We start from the raw sequence: 18,463 nt of genomic DNA on the forward strand, positions 1-18,463 counted from the left end.
ACGATGTACAACAATTTTAATAACCATTTGTATGTCAAAGGTTTCAGTATTTTTAGAATTCAAGGAATTTAGACACTGTGTTGAAAGGATTCAGCCTCTTAGAGACAAGTATGAAAAAACCCTAATTAGCCCCTTATCAACACAGAATTATTTTAAAACACTTCTTTCAAACATGTAACTAGAGAGAAAAAATTAAAATCTGCCCATTCTAGTGAAATTCTCAGGCCGAAGTATTAACATCTCATTTTAATGAGTCTGTTAGTCTATAATACCTATAGCCAAAGCAGTGTTTAGAAATATTCTGATTATACTTAAATTACAAAATATGCATAAAATGACACAGTAAAAGGCATCTATATTTTTGAAAATTAAGAATATCTACAGTATGTTTTATAGTTACAATTAGACACCTTAATTTAACCTCTTGAATTACAAAAATGTGGTGTTTAATATGACATTTTTTTCAGGACCAATAATTCAGATTCTCTGTATATCATGCACACTGATGACAAATATATGCATAGAAGGTCAGTTCTATGTTGAGGGAACACACAGGCCAACAGTGTTCACTTAGTTACTATAAGTTCTCAACCTTGCCCCCAAAACACCACTCTACAGATTGATTTAGCATGTCCCTGCCCAGTTAAATTTCTGAATTTAAGTTAGGCAGAGCATTGTCTGCATATTTCAGCATCGATCGAATTATTATCTCAGAAATCTTTGAGAGGAGATCAGATGGAAGAAGTTGCAGGATGGGTACGTTTGAGTCTCAGGGACGTCAGATGGAAAGACTTTAAGCCCTATATGTTTATTGTTGTGAATATTAGTGTCAGTGCAGAAACAGGTCTGGCACTGAGCACAACTGTGTGGAAAGTCAAACGGGCAGTTTGAGTAGCTGATGGAGAGGGACAGGGACCAACAAAACAGGAGGTCATCTCAGCTACAAAAAGAAACTGTCTGTGTATTCCATGGACATAAACATATATGATACCATGATCCAGTGTTTAGAGAGAATGGGGTACTTAGAGTAGAAGCTAACGTTGAATTTGTAGCCTCTCACCGTACTGAGAGAAATAACTAAGAGCTGGAGATGTGGGGATTCTGTATGTACCAGCTATGGATTGCATTTTGAAGAATAATGAAGCAAAAGAACAGAAAAAAGAAATTCAAATTTGCTGTTATAAGCTTAATCTTCGTATCGCCATTTTGGAGCATTGTCTTGTGTTAACTATTGTCCCAGAAGTCTATCTTTATTTTGAATTTGTGACTGAATACTATATTGGAAGAGGAAAAGACATGATTTGGAATGTATGAATACCATAAAGTGAAGACATTGACGCATTAGTGAAATGACCACTAGTTTGACCTTTTCCTGTTTTGTTTTGTTTTGTTTTGTTTTTTCTCTTGGACTTTTTTGAAACGACAGAAGGTCTGTCCTTTGGCAGTAAATTAATTAAGTGTGCTTTCTTTTAAAGGCAGGAGACTGGGTGGCTAGCTCCTCCCTTTAGAATGTGTGATGGTTATGTTGAAAGGAAGTGGCCATAAACCTCTAACAAAATATTTTACTATTATGAAAAAATTATTTCTTTTAATTTTTGTTACTAGGTATTTTAGATCAATGAATGTCATTTACATTCCAACCCTTAATTATTATTTTGAACTTGTCTTTACTAATCACTTCTTAAACCTGCCATCACCTCATAAGATGCCTCCAAAATTGTTGCTTTCTATTTAGGGTTTTGCTACGATGTTACATCTTAAGATACAATCAAACATGTCCCAAGTGACACCAATAATTAAATTTGTGGGAGCTTTTCAGTTCTCCTGGTATAACAAATTCAGATATAAATTTATTGCTAAGGTCAAAACCAGAGTAATGTCCTGTAGTGACTTGGAAATTTAGTTAACATGACAACTAACAAAAGTTTCTGAAAGAACAGACAAATTGCTCCCAACTGAACATAAAAGGGAATGACATAAGGTTAGACAAAAGATTCATGATTTAAGTGAATTTCTTTTGAAATGCAAACAACCTCAAGAATCTTTACAACTCTCTTAGGGAAAATCTCCTGGGTGGTATCATTTGTGTCGAGGGGTGTTAGAATAGGCTGGTAGGGTGCTAATGGAAGGTATTACAGTCTTAGTATTTAGGGATTAACATGTAAGAATCCCTGGAGCATTTACTGAAGATGCCCACATAATCTCTGCATCTCCTTGAGAGGTATTTTCCTTGTTGCTGCTTTTAACTTGCTGTTTTACATAGTTTTATGCTTTAAGTGGTACCTGATAAAGAAATAGCCTTCAAAAGTGTCTACAGGCAGATGTAATTCTGCTATGAACACCCCAATGTTTTGATTTATTTATTTTTAAATTTTCCTTCCCTACAATCGCCACAATCAAATCAACAGTCAAAATTAAATGTTCATTGTAAGTAGATAGGCAAACGACAGACATGTACATAATGCTCATGCTTGGTCTTAAGTCTCTTTCTCATTCTAATCATGAGAGTTTACTATAATTTTCTTCCGTCCTATAGGCTTTAATAATGTAACTCAATGGAATCCCTAGAGACCACTTAACATCGACTGGTATGTTATATGTATGGTATGATATATATATATATGTATTTATATATATATATCATTATAAGCTGTGTTATATCAAGGATATCCTCTTTTATTTTAATAGAGGGTTGTGATATTAGAATAAGACAGGTACGTTATGCATATGTAATGTAACAGATGAACCAGCAAGCAGGGATGACCACACTTTCCAGTCTACACCTGCCACTGAAGAAAAACTGCTAACACTTGGACAGCTGGACGTCACCACAAGCATAAAGGATTGGACCAGATTGACCAATGAAAGACTATCAAAATAAACACGACCCCGTATCACAGCTTTCAAAGTAATCTTATTTCACAGAATCTGACACTTAAAGCAATGATTCTTTATCTTCTGCAAAGGGCTCAAGCCCAATTATTAATACAAGAGCTGAAATCCTTGGAAATACCTTCTACGTGAGCAAAATTAAGTAATAAGATATCTGTTCTTAGGAGGGACTACTCTTTTGAAGTCACTTGTCCAGCTTTCTCATTTTACAGATGAAGGAACTAAAGTCCAGAAAAGCAATGTACGTTTATGAAGCCGACATTATTTCTGTTACAGCCTGGCATGTAAGAGTACTCAATAAAAATTTGTTGAGTGATTGAACAAATGAATAATTTCTTCCCCCGATCTTCTTTATTCTAACCACTGTAAGTTTCTCATGCCTTGGAGATTTATCCAGGAATAGGCACAGGCATTTTGACTAAGATAATACATTTTGGTATTTGTCTTTGGCATAAAAGCTACTGTTGTAAAGCAACAGCTTTTTGTGTGTGTGTGGGGGGGGTTAATGGATTTGTAACTAGAAGATAGAGTCATACTGCTACTTATCAAACATTCACATAAAAAAACTAAATTACATCAGCAGTGAAAAGTAATGTAGCTCAAACATCAATTCTAATTTAAAAGCATTTCTGGAGACAAGGCAAAATATAATTCTCTTCCTCAGTTGAGACAGTACTATTTTAAGGAAAATGAATATAGAAGTCTGACAAACAATAATGTTAATAACCCCCTTATATGTCTTTCTGATGACAGTAGTGATGACAAGATCATATTACAAAAAGAAATCTCAGTCTGAGGGAAACAGTTCGGAAGAAACCCCCCGAAGCTCCTAAAACAGTTAGGTCTCTTGTCAGACTGATGGCCCAAACACTCAGAAAGTGACATCTCCAAGAAGCTGACATTGCGTATGTGAAAGGGGCCGAGACTGAATTGCTCATCTGTTGCTTCCAAAGTTCATGCAAAAGCATACACAGACATTACCGCTTTGGACACCCCAGAGAGCATACATTGCAGCGAAAGTAAATCGAACAACCAATGTAAAACCAAATTCTGAGCTGGAAATTGCTACATGACACTCACTAAGTTGCTTTAACTCTTTCACTATCATGACAGGAATGTTAAGGAAAATCTTTGCCACATTTATGTGAGCATAGTACTTGACTGAACTACAGCAATTAATATAATCCTCTGAGCGGTGAGAGCTCCCTTAAAGACCGTGGAGAGTCAGGCTCAGATCTCTGGTAAACGCTATGAGTCAAGTACGCCTCTCTGACCCACTAGGGGATTTAATTTAGTGGGGGTGGGGTGGGGATTGCAGCTAAGCTGGCTCAAAATCCTGTGGAGTAAACTAAGGAGGCCACATCTCAGTTTTCTTGCAAGACAAAAGTGAAGTGGGTAGAAGAAATCCGAACGAAGAATACTAAGCTGAGAAGTGAAATTGCCCATCTTTCTCTTGCTTTTATCTTAGAGAAACCATGCTGATCCACACTCATCTCTACTGCTTCGTTTTCCTGCCTTTCTGTCCCCCCACGTTTATTTTCCTTTTCTTCTGTTTTATTTCCTTATTCCTTTTCATTGATAAACAAGGAACTGCTCTGAAATCCCTGCGTCTGCTAATCGCCAGTGTTTCCCTCAAGTTAAAATTGTTCGGGGGAAAAAAAAATATTTGACACACCCTCTTTATGACTGGAGAACAATGATCAACATTAAATTAGCACAACCTAGTGGAAATGAAACGGATTCTGATGTCAATCAGGATTCAGCACTCTTGTTTTTGCACTCTTGTTGACATTACTTAATTTCTCAAAATCTCAAATTTTTTTGTCATTCATAAAGAGTAATCTTTTTCCCTGTCCCTGATCTGTTTTAGGTCCTCCAAAAACTTAACAAAACCTTTTGATATCTCATCTATTTTTTTTTTTCCTGGTTCTATGCACATGAGGTTTTGCACTTCCCTCTAACTCTGCTCCATGCCACCATTCATGGGGCTGAAAATTTGAGGAATGTATTACTCCTTTCCAAAATCTTCTAACATCTATCTTTTCTGCTTTTTTGTTTTTGTTTTATTTTTGTTTTTTTACTTTTGTGACTATAAGACAACTGATAAATTCTTTCTTTTTTCCACCACCTCCCTTTCACACTGAAGTTTTGCTGCGAAACATAGCACTAAGTCCTGTTATTGCATGGATTGATCATTGATCATTGATTGGCATATCTATTTATGAAGTTGGTCTGGATTTTATGTATGTTTCTCTGTATAAAATAGCTTGTGATACATTTCAGTCTTTGTTATTAGGGATGTTGCTTTAGACCGAAAGTAGCAGACTGATGAAACTATGTTCCTTCAACTTGGTAAGAGGCTCCATATCTTTATTCGTGTGAGGGGTAAGTGTATTTATGGCTACTTGTTAATGATCATGGTGATTGACTGGCTCAGGCCAGAGCTACTATACATATGAAAAAAGTTGCCAGGATAGGTCATGTGTTTGGTAATTTGGGGAGCTTCTAAATTTGGAGAATACATTGCTTTTTATTTTTTAAAAAGATTTTATTTATTACATTGTTTTTTAGAACATAGAAAGAAAACTGATGGAGGAGCTGGACTAGTGATATAGAAGCTGAGATTTGGCTAATTCTTTATTTTAAAACGAGAGCTGCCAAATGATGAGAGTGAAGCCTTCTCCCTCTCTCAAACTACATTCCATAAATCAACAGAGGAAATGACTTAAGTCTTCTATTCACTGCCATACTTAGTTGTGCAAATCCGGATCTCGGATGGCCTTTACTGCACTGTGCAGAGGCATTCAGTTACAAACAAGAATAAAACCAGGACCAACTATTGTTATTTATATTTCCACATAGAACTGTAGAATAAACTTTAGTATTTCTTCTAATATTTTCATGATATAAAGTTACTTTTTTGTTTTGAAAATTCTAATTAGACAAAGAATTTAAAATGTGCTAGTATGTATATAATAGATTTTAATCAGAAACCCACTGGCAATTGCAATGACAATTAACAAAAGACAATATCTGAATTCTAAAATTGGCTTGGTTAAATTAATATAAATTTTAAAAGACTAATCTATGAATAAGATGTCTATTATTAAATTAAATTGCCATCTTATCCTTGAGCTGTATAATGAGATTATGATAGATGATCTTAAAGATTAACATTCAATTCTGAAATTCTAAAATGGATCTTTTCAAGTAAACTTTTTAAATTTCAATTTTTCTTTAATTTTAGTTTTCTTTGAATTTAGATATATATGTGTCTATTTGTGCGTATGTACATATAGGATAAACTTGTGATTTAAATAGATATATAATGCATGTCACCATTATTTTCGAAGTCCTCTATTAATTTACCATCTATCCACTTGGCTTTATTTTATTTTTAAAGATTTTATATATGGGGGCACCTGGGTGGCTCCCAGTTGGTTAAGTATCTGACTCTTGATTTCAGCTCAGGGTAGTGGGATCCAGCCTTCTGTGGGGCTCCTGACTCAGCGGGGAGTCTGCTTCTTTCCCTCTCTCTGCCCCTACCTCCTTCTAAAATAGATAAATAAAATCTTTTAGAGAGAGAGAGTGCTTGCATGTGCAAGAGGGTGGGGGGAGGGGCAGAGGGAGAAAATCTCGAGCAGGCTTCCCGCTGACCACGGAGCCAGATCTGGGGCTCAATCTCAGGACCCTGAGATCATGACCTGAGTTGAAATCAAGAGTTGGATGTTTAACTGACTACCCCACCCAGGTACCTCTTCACTTGGCTTTAGTAACTAAAAAGTTATGTTCCCATTTTGAATTGGTTAAAACAGGTAGTGGCTATATTAATTTCCTAAGGCTGCTGTAAAACAGTACCACAAATTTGGTGGCTTATAACAACAGAAATTTGCTCTTACAGTTCTAGAGGCTAGATAATCAAAGTGTGGCAAAACCATGCGCCTCTGAAGGCTCTGGGGAAGAATACGTTCCAGCTTCTTCCAGAGTCTGAGAGCCACAGGCGTTTTGTATCAAATGGCAGCATAACACCAATCTCTGCCATTGTCTTTACATAGCTGTCTGTTCCCTGTGGCTTCTGTGTGTGTCTAACTTTCCCTTTTCTTCTTCTTCTTTTTTTGTTTTTGTTTTGTTTTGTTTTGTTTTGTTCTTTAGAGGGAAGGAGTGGGAGAGAGAAAATTTTAAGCAGGCTCCACGCCCAGTGCAGGAGCCCAAGGCAGGGCTCAATCTCACAACCCTGAGATCATGACCTGAGCCGAAACCAAGGTCAGATGCTTAACCCACTGAACCACCCAGGTGCCCACCCTCTTCTTATAAAGACACTAGTCATTGGATTAAGGCTTACCCTAATCCACTATAAACTCATTTTAACTTGATTCCATTTGCAAAGACCTTATTTCCAAATAAGATTACATTCTGAGGTTATAAGTGGACATGAATTTGGGGACTACTACTCAACCCAGTCCAGAATCATATAATAGTCAAACAGAGTTTCTCTTCAATTTGTGATAACCCATATTGGTGTAATGAATTTACATAATTCCTTTCAAAGCAAATACATCTATAGGAGATGGGTATGTGTGATAGTAAATAGAGCAGCTTCACAAACATTTCCAGCTTTCTGCCGTTCGTGAAGGGTGAATGGCTGGGTCTTGTGCCTTGCTTTGGCAACAAAACATAAAATATATAAGAAATAGGGCCATTTGTTTCCAGCCAGAGGATTTAACAGCCATATTCTGCCTTTCCGTTTGTTTAGAAAATGGGTTCTCCAGCAAACTAGGTCCTGGAATGAGAATGATGTAGAGCAGAGCCCCCAGCAGACTCACAATATAGCAAGAAATAGCCTTTGTTGCTTGAGATTTGGGAATTGTTTGTATGTGTAGAATACGCATTCGCAGTGGGAGTAATGTAAAATTGGTTCTTGAGGGCAAAATAAAATCTCACTTTTTTGTGTATAAGGTGCATACATGCATATAATATATAAACATATATACAGTGTCTGGTATTAAAATTCCATGGAGAGGTGATTAGAAAACAAAATGTCTAAACATGCTCCTTAAGGGAGTAACAATGAAAAAAAGGTTGGGAAACTGTAGTGGAATAACCTAGTGGATTCTCAGTGATATCATAGGCTTTGTTGACACCAGCTAGATTTCAGTTTCAAATTTTGACACTTTTCAAAGCTTCTTCATCAATTTGTGGTTACATTAACTACTCTGAATGATGGGGTTAAAAATAATACCACCCTCTTATGCTCTGTGATAATTAAGACAATCAACATAAATGTTTATTATAGTGCTTGCCACATAGTAATTATTTTTAAAAACTTAGGTATTATTATAATTTAATTGTTCTAACATTAATCATGGTTTAATGTCCTGTGAAGAAATATATTACATTTCCATTTATACTTTAGGCAAAATTCAAAGGAGCTGATTGTATTTGTCAGTATAAGCTAAGTGCTAAAACAAAGAATACTAAAACCTCGATAATTTAACACATTGCAAGTTATTCATTGTTCAATTCATAGTCTCAAGTCTTTGAGAGAAAGTGAGATAGTCTGTGCTACACCACCATTCTGGGATTCGTTTTTTCCATCTGGTTGCTCAGTGTTTTCTCCAGGATTTGACCACTAAGTGAATGACAGAGAGCATTGAGGAGAGTATGGGTCAGACCTAGAAATGCCTGTATTCCATTGGCTAGAACTCAATCACCTGATCTCATTTAACTGTAAGGGAGGCTGGGGCATCTGGGTAATTTGGCCAAGCTCTGAGTGAAAGAAGGAAAGATGATTCTAGGTTAACATTCAGCACTGTCTCTGCCATGAGGACAGAGATTCATTAGTATACTCCGATGACCAAAGTGTTGGAAACCAGTTAAAATGTATTTTGTGCCAAGGCCTTTAAGTGCATCATCCAAATGCTCTTCTGAGTGGACACTGTTATTATTATCTTTGTCTCAGTTGAGGCAGTTGTTATGATCACACTGTAGGTGGTAGAACCAAGAATAGAATCCAGATCTGCTTGATCCAGAGCACAAGCTCTTAGCCAGCATGCTAAATCTTTCCACACGTAGGTCCCCATTCATCATCCCTTCTAGCAGAGATAACAGAGTAGAAAGGCTACTTCACATTTAGATTAGAGAAAACTAAAATTTTCCTGATGACAAGTGAATAGTTTACTTACAAATATTGTAAAATCTCTAGAAGTCTTTAAAATAAATTTTCATGTCTCTTTGATAGTTTAAACATGGTTCAGAATGAAGGCTGGAAAATAGACAACCAGAGACCCCGTAAATATTCATCCAGCCTTGTGATATAACGTTTTGTTTTGTTTTATTTATTTATTTTTTAAAGATTTTATTTATTTATTTGAGACAGAGAGAATGAGAGACAGAGAGCATGAGAGGGAGGAGGGTCAGAGGGAGAAGCAGACTCCCTGCCGAGTAGGGAGCCTGATGCGGGACTCGATCCAGGGACTTCAGGATCATGACCTGAGCCGAAGGCAGTCGCTTAACCAACTGAGCCACCCAGGCGCCCTGTCTTATTTTTTTTTTTTTAAGATTTATTTCTTTATTCATTCTAGAGAAAGAGAGAGAGAGCAGGATGGGGAGAAAAGGGAGAGGGAGAGAGAATTTTTCAAGCCGACTCCATGCTGGACACAGAAGCTGCCAGGGGCTTGATCTTACGACCCTAATACCACCTGAGCCGAAACACCCACCCAACTGTGCCCCCAGGTGCCCTGATATAACATCTTTTTAATGTGTGTGTTTGGTGGGAAGTGGAGAAGGAAGAAACTAAATAATAGATAAGTAATAACCTGGACTTAAGCCAGCTATAGTAACAAGCTTATCCCTCAATGATCATCATGCTACATAATTTTCATTGGCCCCATCTATATCAATCAGTACTTCAAACACTCATGTTTGCCAGATCACTGAAGGAAAGAATCCTAAATGTGTAATCTTTGAAAAAAAAAAGACAGAAATTAAAGGACAGAGATTTGGTGAAACTTTTCTCATTGTTGAAAACCATAAATTAATTTAGATGCCCAACCTATCTAATATTAGATAAAATGTAAACATACTTAAATTTCATATTCCTATTAAATGTAAGGAACTAGTTATTGGAAATGAAGACAATTTATTAAAAATGAAAACAAGCTAATGCAATAGGGAACCACACAATTTGTATTAAGTTGTCAAAAATTGTACTAGCATTTTTCAATCTTAATCATTTAGTCCATTGATCCCTTGATATTAGTACTTGTACATAATAGAAAAGCTGAAATTACAAAAATCATTTATTTCTATACTCCTTTTCATCCAAATTAAAATATTTTGACATGAAGTAATTTATGTCATATTATTCTTTCATTTGCAGGTTTGTCTGTAAAGTTGGACCATGATGATTTCATCCATATATTTCACTCTATCACTTAAGGAAGAGAATGTGTATTTACATCTCTCATGTTTTTAAGCAAAACAATATTATCTAGACTTCCTGATGATATCTAACTACTAAAAAAGCTAGTATTCACTGTTAAAAAGGACTCCACAGGCAGTCAGAAGTTACTTTATCAGGCAGAAATAAGATAATTTGGATATTGGAAGAAAATCAGAATCTGCTCCCAAACAGATTAGTTCTTCTGGATGATAGAAACAGAGGCAGTTCAATTGGATTACATGTGCCCTTGGATTAATTCCATGATATTATTGTGAAAGAGAATAAGCAACTTTTGAATTTGAAGAATCCATTATTAAATATGTCCTAAACACACTCGGTAAGCAGATAACTGTAAAAATCTGAGACCTATAGATATGAGAAGCCTCTTCTCACATCTTTGACAATCCCTTCTTTTTAAGAACAACATAAATTCTCTTTTGGATTTTTAAAAATCTTCCTTATTAGGATTACAGTTATGCATTGCTAAAATTCAATTATACAAAGCCCAGATTGGAGCAGATGGACTTGAAATAGTTTGGCAAAGAATCAAAGGGATTTTCTTTGGTTCATGATATTGTGATGTAAAAAAATAGCAAATAGTGTATTACTTAACATCATTGAAATTAGGCTGTATACTAAAATAAGAACTCAAAAGCTTTAAATAGAGATAATAAAAAAGGGAGCAAAAAAATACCATGCAAATGTACAAAGCCTAGCCTGTCATGGTTAGAGGACCGAGTTATGCTTGTAGTTTGTGAGGTTGACAACTTTGCCTATATTATAAAAACACTTTTCTAATCTAGGTGAGAGGTTATCATCTTTGCTACCACAGAGTTAATTTTTAACTTTGGCAGAAGTTGAGGGTTCACAGATTACTCAAATGAAGGCAGGGCAGGGGGATGGACAACTGCAGAATGAGGAGTACTAACATCATGAGGGTATAATATTTTCAATGAACTCGGAGATGTTTTTGTGTGTTTTTAAAAATTCCAAATTTTAAGGTGAACACACTTAGAGAAATTATGCCTCGATATTACACATTACTTTAATATTTTATTGATTCAAAAACTATGTTAAGTTTAAAAGTACCACTCAACTTTTCAATCAAGATAGAAAAAGATTTTCCAAATTGACTTTAATTCTAAAGAAAGAAAACAATTCTTCTTGATCACAAGTGATGGTATTTGGGAGGAAACACTTTATTTTTATGAAAGATTGCCATATATTAGTCACCTTAAATTCCAGATTTCTAAAAACAGAATATTTTAAGAATTACAGGTAATGCAACCAAAGTACGAATCACCAATAGATACATAGGAAGGCAGACTTACTATGTATATAAAAGTATTGATGAATACTTGAAAGTGAACTGCTTGCAATTAGATACTTGGAACGTATTTCAGAAGAACAATAAGTAATCTATTTTGGTCCTCTCAAATCATTTCTGAAACAAGGTGGAGTGCAACAAAAAGTAACATAAGTTGAAACTGAACAGATAACACATGGCGATCTCTTGGCTTTAAAAAAATTCTTCAACTTTGAAAACAAAAACTGATTACATATTTCTGTATTTTGGGCGCATCAAGGATTTTCTTAAATTTATCAACCAAAGCAATTTATTAACGTGTTTCTATAATGTGGAAGGTATCTCAAATTAATCCTGGGAAACAGAGCCTAACACTTAGCATAGATTTTGTGGTCAGATCGGGATTCAAAGGAGTATTGTACCTTTTATTAACTTGGGTAAGAGATCTAATCTTCAGTAATCTCATCTGCACAATTGGAATGATATCACCCACATAATAAAACTTTTATAGGAATTAAACACTATGATGAATTTTTAAAAACTAGAAAAATCCCTGACACAGAGTAAGTGCTCACCACATGGTGGCAGATATTAAAATGATCATCCTGGATCAAACCTTTGATTTGCCTGTATATACTATCTGACAATTATAACAAGAGTATATTGGAAAGTGAAAAAAAATGGATTGGGGTTTTTCCATTTATGCCACATTTTTGAAAAATCTGATATGGAAAAGAAATATTTAATATTTTCCATCTTATATTGTGCAGATTGCCTTCAGATGAGTATTTTATGGTTCTCCATGAATGCCAACTTAGAAGTACAATCACAAAGAAGGCCATTTGATCACCTTACCCAAATTAGGGTTAATTATAGTCTCTTACACACAGTTGTCTTTAGATGTATTAAAATATATATTTATCTGGTAGGCACATTTTGAGTACATAATAATACCATTCCAAGTTTTACATAAATGGAGCCTAGATTTCTATGTACATTTCTCTATTCAGCTGCTTGTTTAGAGAAGAAAAGACAATTCGGATTTGGAAAGATATTGAAACCAACATGCCACTTAATTTTTTGTATCTTAAACTCTCTGATTTAGTGGTGGTGGGGCTTCATTATTCTAAGCCATTTCTAGCTTTTTGTCTTACTGAAAACCTTAACAAAATGTTTTTGAAGCTAAATCACTGCTAAAATTGAATTTCCAACATCTAGTAGAATGTTCAGATTTTGAAGATTTTCCTTTACTTTAAGAAAAAAATTAGGGTGGGAAATCAATTTTTTACATAGACAGTGTTCACTGTAAGTGTGCTAAATTTAATTGAAATATACACATTTCTCTAATATGGATCTTATCAAATCTCCCAGAAGGAGATGTCTTTGTTCCCCGTGGACTTAACATTGTCCATATTACATTTCTGTCTGCTGACTTTCACTGTTGTTGACAGTGTGAGAGTTTTGTTCATAATCTTAAGCCATCACTTGGTATGAGATTTAAAAAAAAAAAGTAACATCAGTTTTCCTGAATCATGTTTAATATCAAATGAGATACTGACAAAACATTCTTTTAAAATATCACTTATGAACTTATCTTGGAGAAAAGCAGAAAACATGGACTCCAAAATTCCTTTGTTCTAGACATTATTACATAATGTAGGTAGCGTCTAGCAAAAAAGGGGCACCAGGAAGAAATGACGGGCTTTCTTTGCCACTTTTAGTTGATAAAGTATTATGAATGCAAAATGATGATGCCTGGCCCAAAATGCCAAGTAAATATAACCAGAGGGATTTCCCTTAGATAAGCCTTTTCTCCCCATGAGCTCATTTGTTATACTCTACGGAAGGACAACTTTCTGTAAGATATGAGGCAACACTTTTCTGCCCTAGAGGGCAATAGTAAATGGTAGGTCATTCTCCTCCAACCTATCCCCCCTTCTTCCCACACACATCCTTTCCGCCTCTGAGTGATTTTATATATCACTTAAGGAAAAGCATCTATAGATGGTGAGTCTATCAAGTATAAAATGAAATCTATCTTTTGTCCTATAAATTAATAGCCATGAGAAAAGTCTTCCAGGTAAAATGTTCTAATATCTTCCTTTCTGAGATCTATGTTGAAGTTTAAGGGCTTAAAATCTATATCATTTTAATTTCTGCTTTCTTTTATTAGGGAGATGCTATTGTTAGAGTATTTTTATTGAATACATGTAAGGAAATTTGATTGAGATAGAGATTGTGGGGGGGGAGGGGGAAGGTAGACTTTATAGTCCCTTACTTTAAATCTTAGTCCAAAGGTTTAAAATACATGTTTAAAGAATTATCAGTTATTTTTCAGTATTACAGGTAGATAAGAGAGATGTTACTCCAGTGAATTTGGGGATTTTCCCAGACTTTACATTTGGCCCTTTGGGAAGAGACAAAAACAAAACAAAAACAAAAAACATGTGAACACGTATTTTAGCCTTTCTTTCATAGAGTGGTAAAACAGTAACACGGTCAGAATCATTACTGTGAGGATTCAAGTGATTTAACTTCAGCACGTTAATGCACTTTTTAAATTTTACAACTAAATAATGTAGATCAAAAGTGTGCTGAAATTACTCTTAATGCTTCACAAGAAAAGTGGTTTTATTCTTTTGCAAGACTATTTCATCACCATAATTTCCGAGCATGTTGAGATGCCATAAGAACTCTCCTAATTGCTTAAGCGTCGCTGACCATTTTTTTTTTTGAAACACACAATATCACCTCCATAATAGCCAAGGGAGACCTAAATTAAGTGGCAACACCAAAATGTATCCACCAAACAAAAGACTTCCTGCAGCCGCCTCAAACGGAGGGACTCTTTCCTAATATTTTCCAGTAGGGGGAACTAAAGACTCACTATCCAGCATTTAGCAGGGCTCGGGGACCTGCGTGAGTTCCCATAACCCGCCTTCTAATCACCGGAACAAGCATCAAACAGCTACCAGTGAGCCTGTGATCACACGTGGGTCTGGCCACACCGGCCACACCGGGGGCACCGCAGACACTGGCATCCCTTTGATCTAACGTGGCTTTCCATAATCATCCCCAGTCCTGATGGCATTCACTTGGTGGTTTTTGCCTTCATTTTCAGGGTTTGTCATCTTCGGGCTGGAATTCGGCTCTTTTTGAGTTTCTTTTAGCTCCGTGGGTTTTCAGCTTTCCTCCATCCTGTGTTTTCCGAATTTCCTTTCAGAGGTGCTAGTCTCTGTAGGATAAGCGCTTCGGATACACCTCTCACCCCCAAGTCTCTGATCCCCTCTTCCCAACCTAAGCATCTTCTGCTGAACTCCTTGCATCCCACAGACCCGCGTCAAACTCATCTTTAAAGAATCATAAGGCAACTGAGTAACATAAGAGGGGATGCCCCCCCCCCCCCCCCGGGATTCCTCAGAGGGCCATAGATCTTGGCTAAAACGAGCCGGTAGAGGCTAGAGATTTCTGTACAACTCCCCCCCCCCCCTTTTTTTTCTTGTGCCTTTTTAACGACATAGGAAGCACCTACACACAACCTTCCCGCTCCAAAAGGTGGTTATATTTTGTTTCCGTTCCTTTTCTCCCTCCCGCTCAGCTTCTCATTTTGCTAAAAGGTGAAGAGTGAGTGTGTGATTTTAACGGGTAATGAGGCTGCGCCCTGGGTCCTGGAGGATGATCTTTTTCCAGAAAGCGCGTGCATCTCCGGCAGACGGAGGGATGAATAATTAGGAAGGGCTTCCATGAAATCACTCACCGAGAAAATTACCTGCCCATTAAACGGGACGCCGCGAGAAGCAGGAGACGAGAGCCCACCTATCCTCTCCCGAGGCTGGATGTGTGGAGGGATCAGGAGGCACGGAGAGGGGGAAGGAGTTGACCGGTGGCTTGGGCTCCAAATTTGTTAATTTCCGTCCCCCTAGGAATCTCGGCTCCCCTCCCCTCCGCCTCCCCCCTCCCCCGACCGCCCAGCGGGCTGGCGCCCCCTGCACGTGCAGGCGGCGGACTCTGGAGGTGGAAAGCTCAGCGCACCCCCTCACCACCCCCGCCCCCCTCCCCGGGGCAGACTCCGAGCAGCTTTCATTCCTCCCCACCCCTCCCGCCTCCTCGCCTTCCCTCCTCTAAGTCCTTCCACCCTCGGCAGCTGCAGGAGGAGGCGGACGCTCTGCTGCGGGGCCGCGGGAGCAGCGGCGGCGGCGGCGGCTGGAGCGGAGGGACCCGCGGCTGCGACCCGAGTGGGCGGCTGGACCGCGCCAGGCGGCTGGACCGCGCGCTCCCTTTCGCGCCCGCGCTCTGGCTCCGGGGCTCAACTCGCCCGGCTCGGCAGTCGCCCGCAGCCGCCGGGGCTCACAGCCGCTCTGAGGCGGCACCGCGGGGGTGGCCGCTGCCTCAGCCCTGCCCCTCGTTCCCTCCCTCCCTTGCAGCCCCACCACGTAGGAGTTCGGATTCTCCACCCGAGTCGTCCTGATTTCTCTTTGCCTCTCTTTCGGAAACGGGAGTGGTGGAGGGAGGCAACGAGGCTGCAAAGGAGAGGCCCGCCAAGTCGGCCCGCCTGCAAAGTGTTGCTCTGACACATCCTTATTATGGAAGTTAAGTGAAAAAAAAAAAAATAATAATAATAATAAAAAAAATAACTCTGGACGTGGAGCTGCTACCGAGAAGGAGACCGGGGAAAGAACACCAGTAGGCAGGCCAATGGTTTTTCGGCAGCGCGCTGGCAAGTTTGTGGAACACTTTCTAGGAATTAGGTCTTTTTCCTCCCCCTTCATCTTCTTGACTTCTGAAGAAAGAACTTGACTTTGGATGGTAATGGAGCCTGAGGAGAGAGGGTTAGACACACTTGAATAATCCCTCCGGCTGGGCTGAATTTGTGGGAATTTAGGAAGCCAGAGGGGGGAAATACAGCAGCCTTTGGAGTGCCCTCTGTTAATTTGGATGGATCTAAATGTGCCCTACTCAAGACCTCTCCACTGACCCCTTCTGATCTTGCGATTTGCTCTTCTTGACTTTAATTAGCATCTAGGAAAGTCTAAACTTTGGACCTACCTCTTTTTTTGATACTTATTTTTGTACTTTTGCTCTCTGGGATTGGTTTCTTAAAACAATCTGGATCCTTTTTAATATGTCAAAATGAGTCGGCTGATGTTTACACAACTACTGCTCTGTGGATTTTTATATGTTCGAGTTGATGGTAAGTTAAAAATACTTTTATCTTTTCCCCCCACCCCAAAAACCATTTCTTTCTGAGCGCGTTGTGGGCTATAAATAAAATGACATTTTGTCTGTTAGTCCCTTTTGAACAGGCACAGGGGCTTTGGGGGGCAGAGGTTTTAAGTCTTTGTTTCTAAACTGCTGCAAGTGGAACGTGTTAGTAGTCACCTATTGTTGTTATTGTTGTAATTTACTTAATTAATTGAGGAGTTGGATAATAAATAATGGGCTCTCAGTCTTGTTAGAAAAAGGAATATTAAAGCAAATCTCTCGGATACTCTTGTGCCTACTCCCTTTTGGTGTTTGTTCTTGTATCTGAACTTTGGGTTAGAAATTCAGGTGATGAAAAACAGTAATAGACACTTCAACGAAGGTTCAGTGGGTTAGGAATTTGAGACAGGGTATCTCGGGGTTCAATGGGTATCACTTGTATGTGGCTGAGTGCTCTTCTAGTGTGAAATCAGAATCAAGAATTTAGATCATAGGGAGAAAACTGTCAAAAGTGAGACTGGGCGAGGCTCCAGGAAGGGGGAAACATAAGCTGTGGGCTGGCTGTGGGCACAGAACACTCAGCTCAGTCCCCAGTGGCAAACACAATGGGGATCTGAAACAGGTGCTGTAGGTGTCTCCCTCTGGGTTGAGTCAGTCTGTCAAGCAGACAGCATCCTGCCTCTGATTCTCCTGTCTTTTGTTCAGATATGCTTTCCTGGGATATTTTCACAGGATGTCAGTGTCTTGTGAGAGGATTGCAATTTTTTTTTTTTTTACATGTAGCTCTTTTGAATGATGTGCGGAAGTAATCATTAACATGCGTTTTTGTTTATAAGAAGAAAGTCGAAAGAACATTTGGTATTAACCTTCTAGGGACTTTAATTTTTGAATCAATGGAAAGAATGTGTCTCATGAGAAGAGTAGAGCATGTTGTTGTTGTTGTTTCCTGAAAATGTGGATTGTCGGACTTTAGGTTTATAACTATTACACTTGTAAAGAATCTGTGTATTGGTCCAAGTATTTGAGCCACCATAGTAGCTTGTTGCTACATAAACTTTCCTCCAGCATTTGCATTGTGGACAAATTCATTTTTGGGACACTGCCTATTTCTGCCCGCCTGTAGGAGCTATCCTGGTTCCTCGCAGCTACTGCTGCACAGAACCCAATGGATCGGAGGATACAAACAGGCAGGCTTTCTATAAACATGAGGCGGTACAGATGAGTTTACCTACTGTCAAGTGGCTGTTTTCAATCACAGGCTACATGAGTACCTTTGCCCCCAGCGATAGGAGGCAAGGCATTCATGTGGGCACACTGCTTTTTCTTTTTCCCTTCTAAGTAGCTGATGTGTAGGAATTAATCATTGTGAATCACACTGTGACAATATCTATAGTCATACCTAATCAGTCACCATACATTTCCTTCTTTAATCCATTTACCTTTACAATACATTTACATTGCCCTAACCGAAAGGTTTTCATATTTCTCCCAAGTGTGTTTGATTATCATGATAAGACTTTGATCATATATCCTCATAAACCATGAATTTACATATTTCAATACCAGGAATGCATGTATAAACTGTACATTAGACTACTGAATTACCACCGAGTTTTTTCTTT

At 38.1% G+C, this 18,463-nt stretch overlaps 1 protein-coding gene across 2 annotated transcripts in view; it reads left to right on the top strand.

The window, feature by feature from the left end:
* Positions 1-18,463, top strand: part of ROBO2 (roundabout guidance receptor 2) — a 1,281,409-nt gene that overhangs the window by 670,204 nt on the left and 592,742 nt on the right. Inside the window, exon 1 of one of the 2 annotated variants that reach the window (XM_044919552.1) lies at positions 16,025-16,830. The exons of the other annotated variant lie outside the window; for it this stretch is intronic. Coding sequence (XP_044775487.1) covers positions 16,770-16,830 — 61 coding nt within the window. The 5' untranslated portion in view covers positions 16,025-16,769. Of the gene's footprint in view, positions 1-16,024; positions 16,831-18,463 lie in introns of those variants that run through there. 2 annotated transcript variants of the gene reach the window in all.

This window comes from Neomonachus schauinslandi, chromosome 1 (assembly GCF_002201575.2).
Source record: "Neomonachus schauinslandi chromosome 1, ASM220157v2, whole genome shotgun sequence".
Taxonomy (NCBI): Eukaryota; Metazoa; Chordata; class Mammalia; order Carnivora; family Phocidae; genus Neomonachus; species Neomonachus schauinslandi.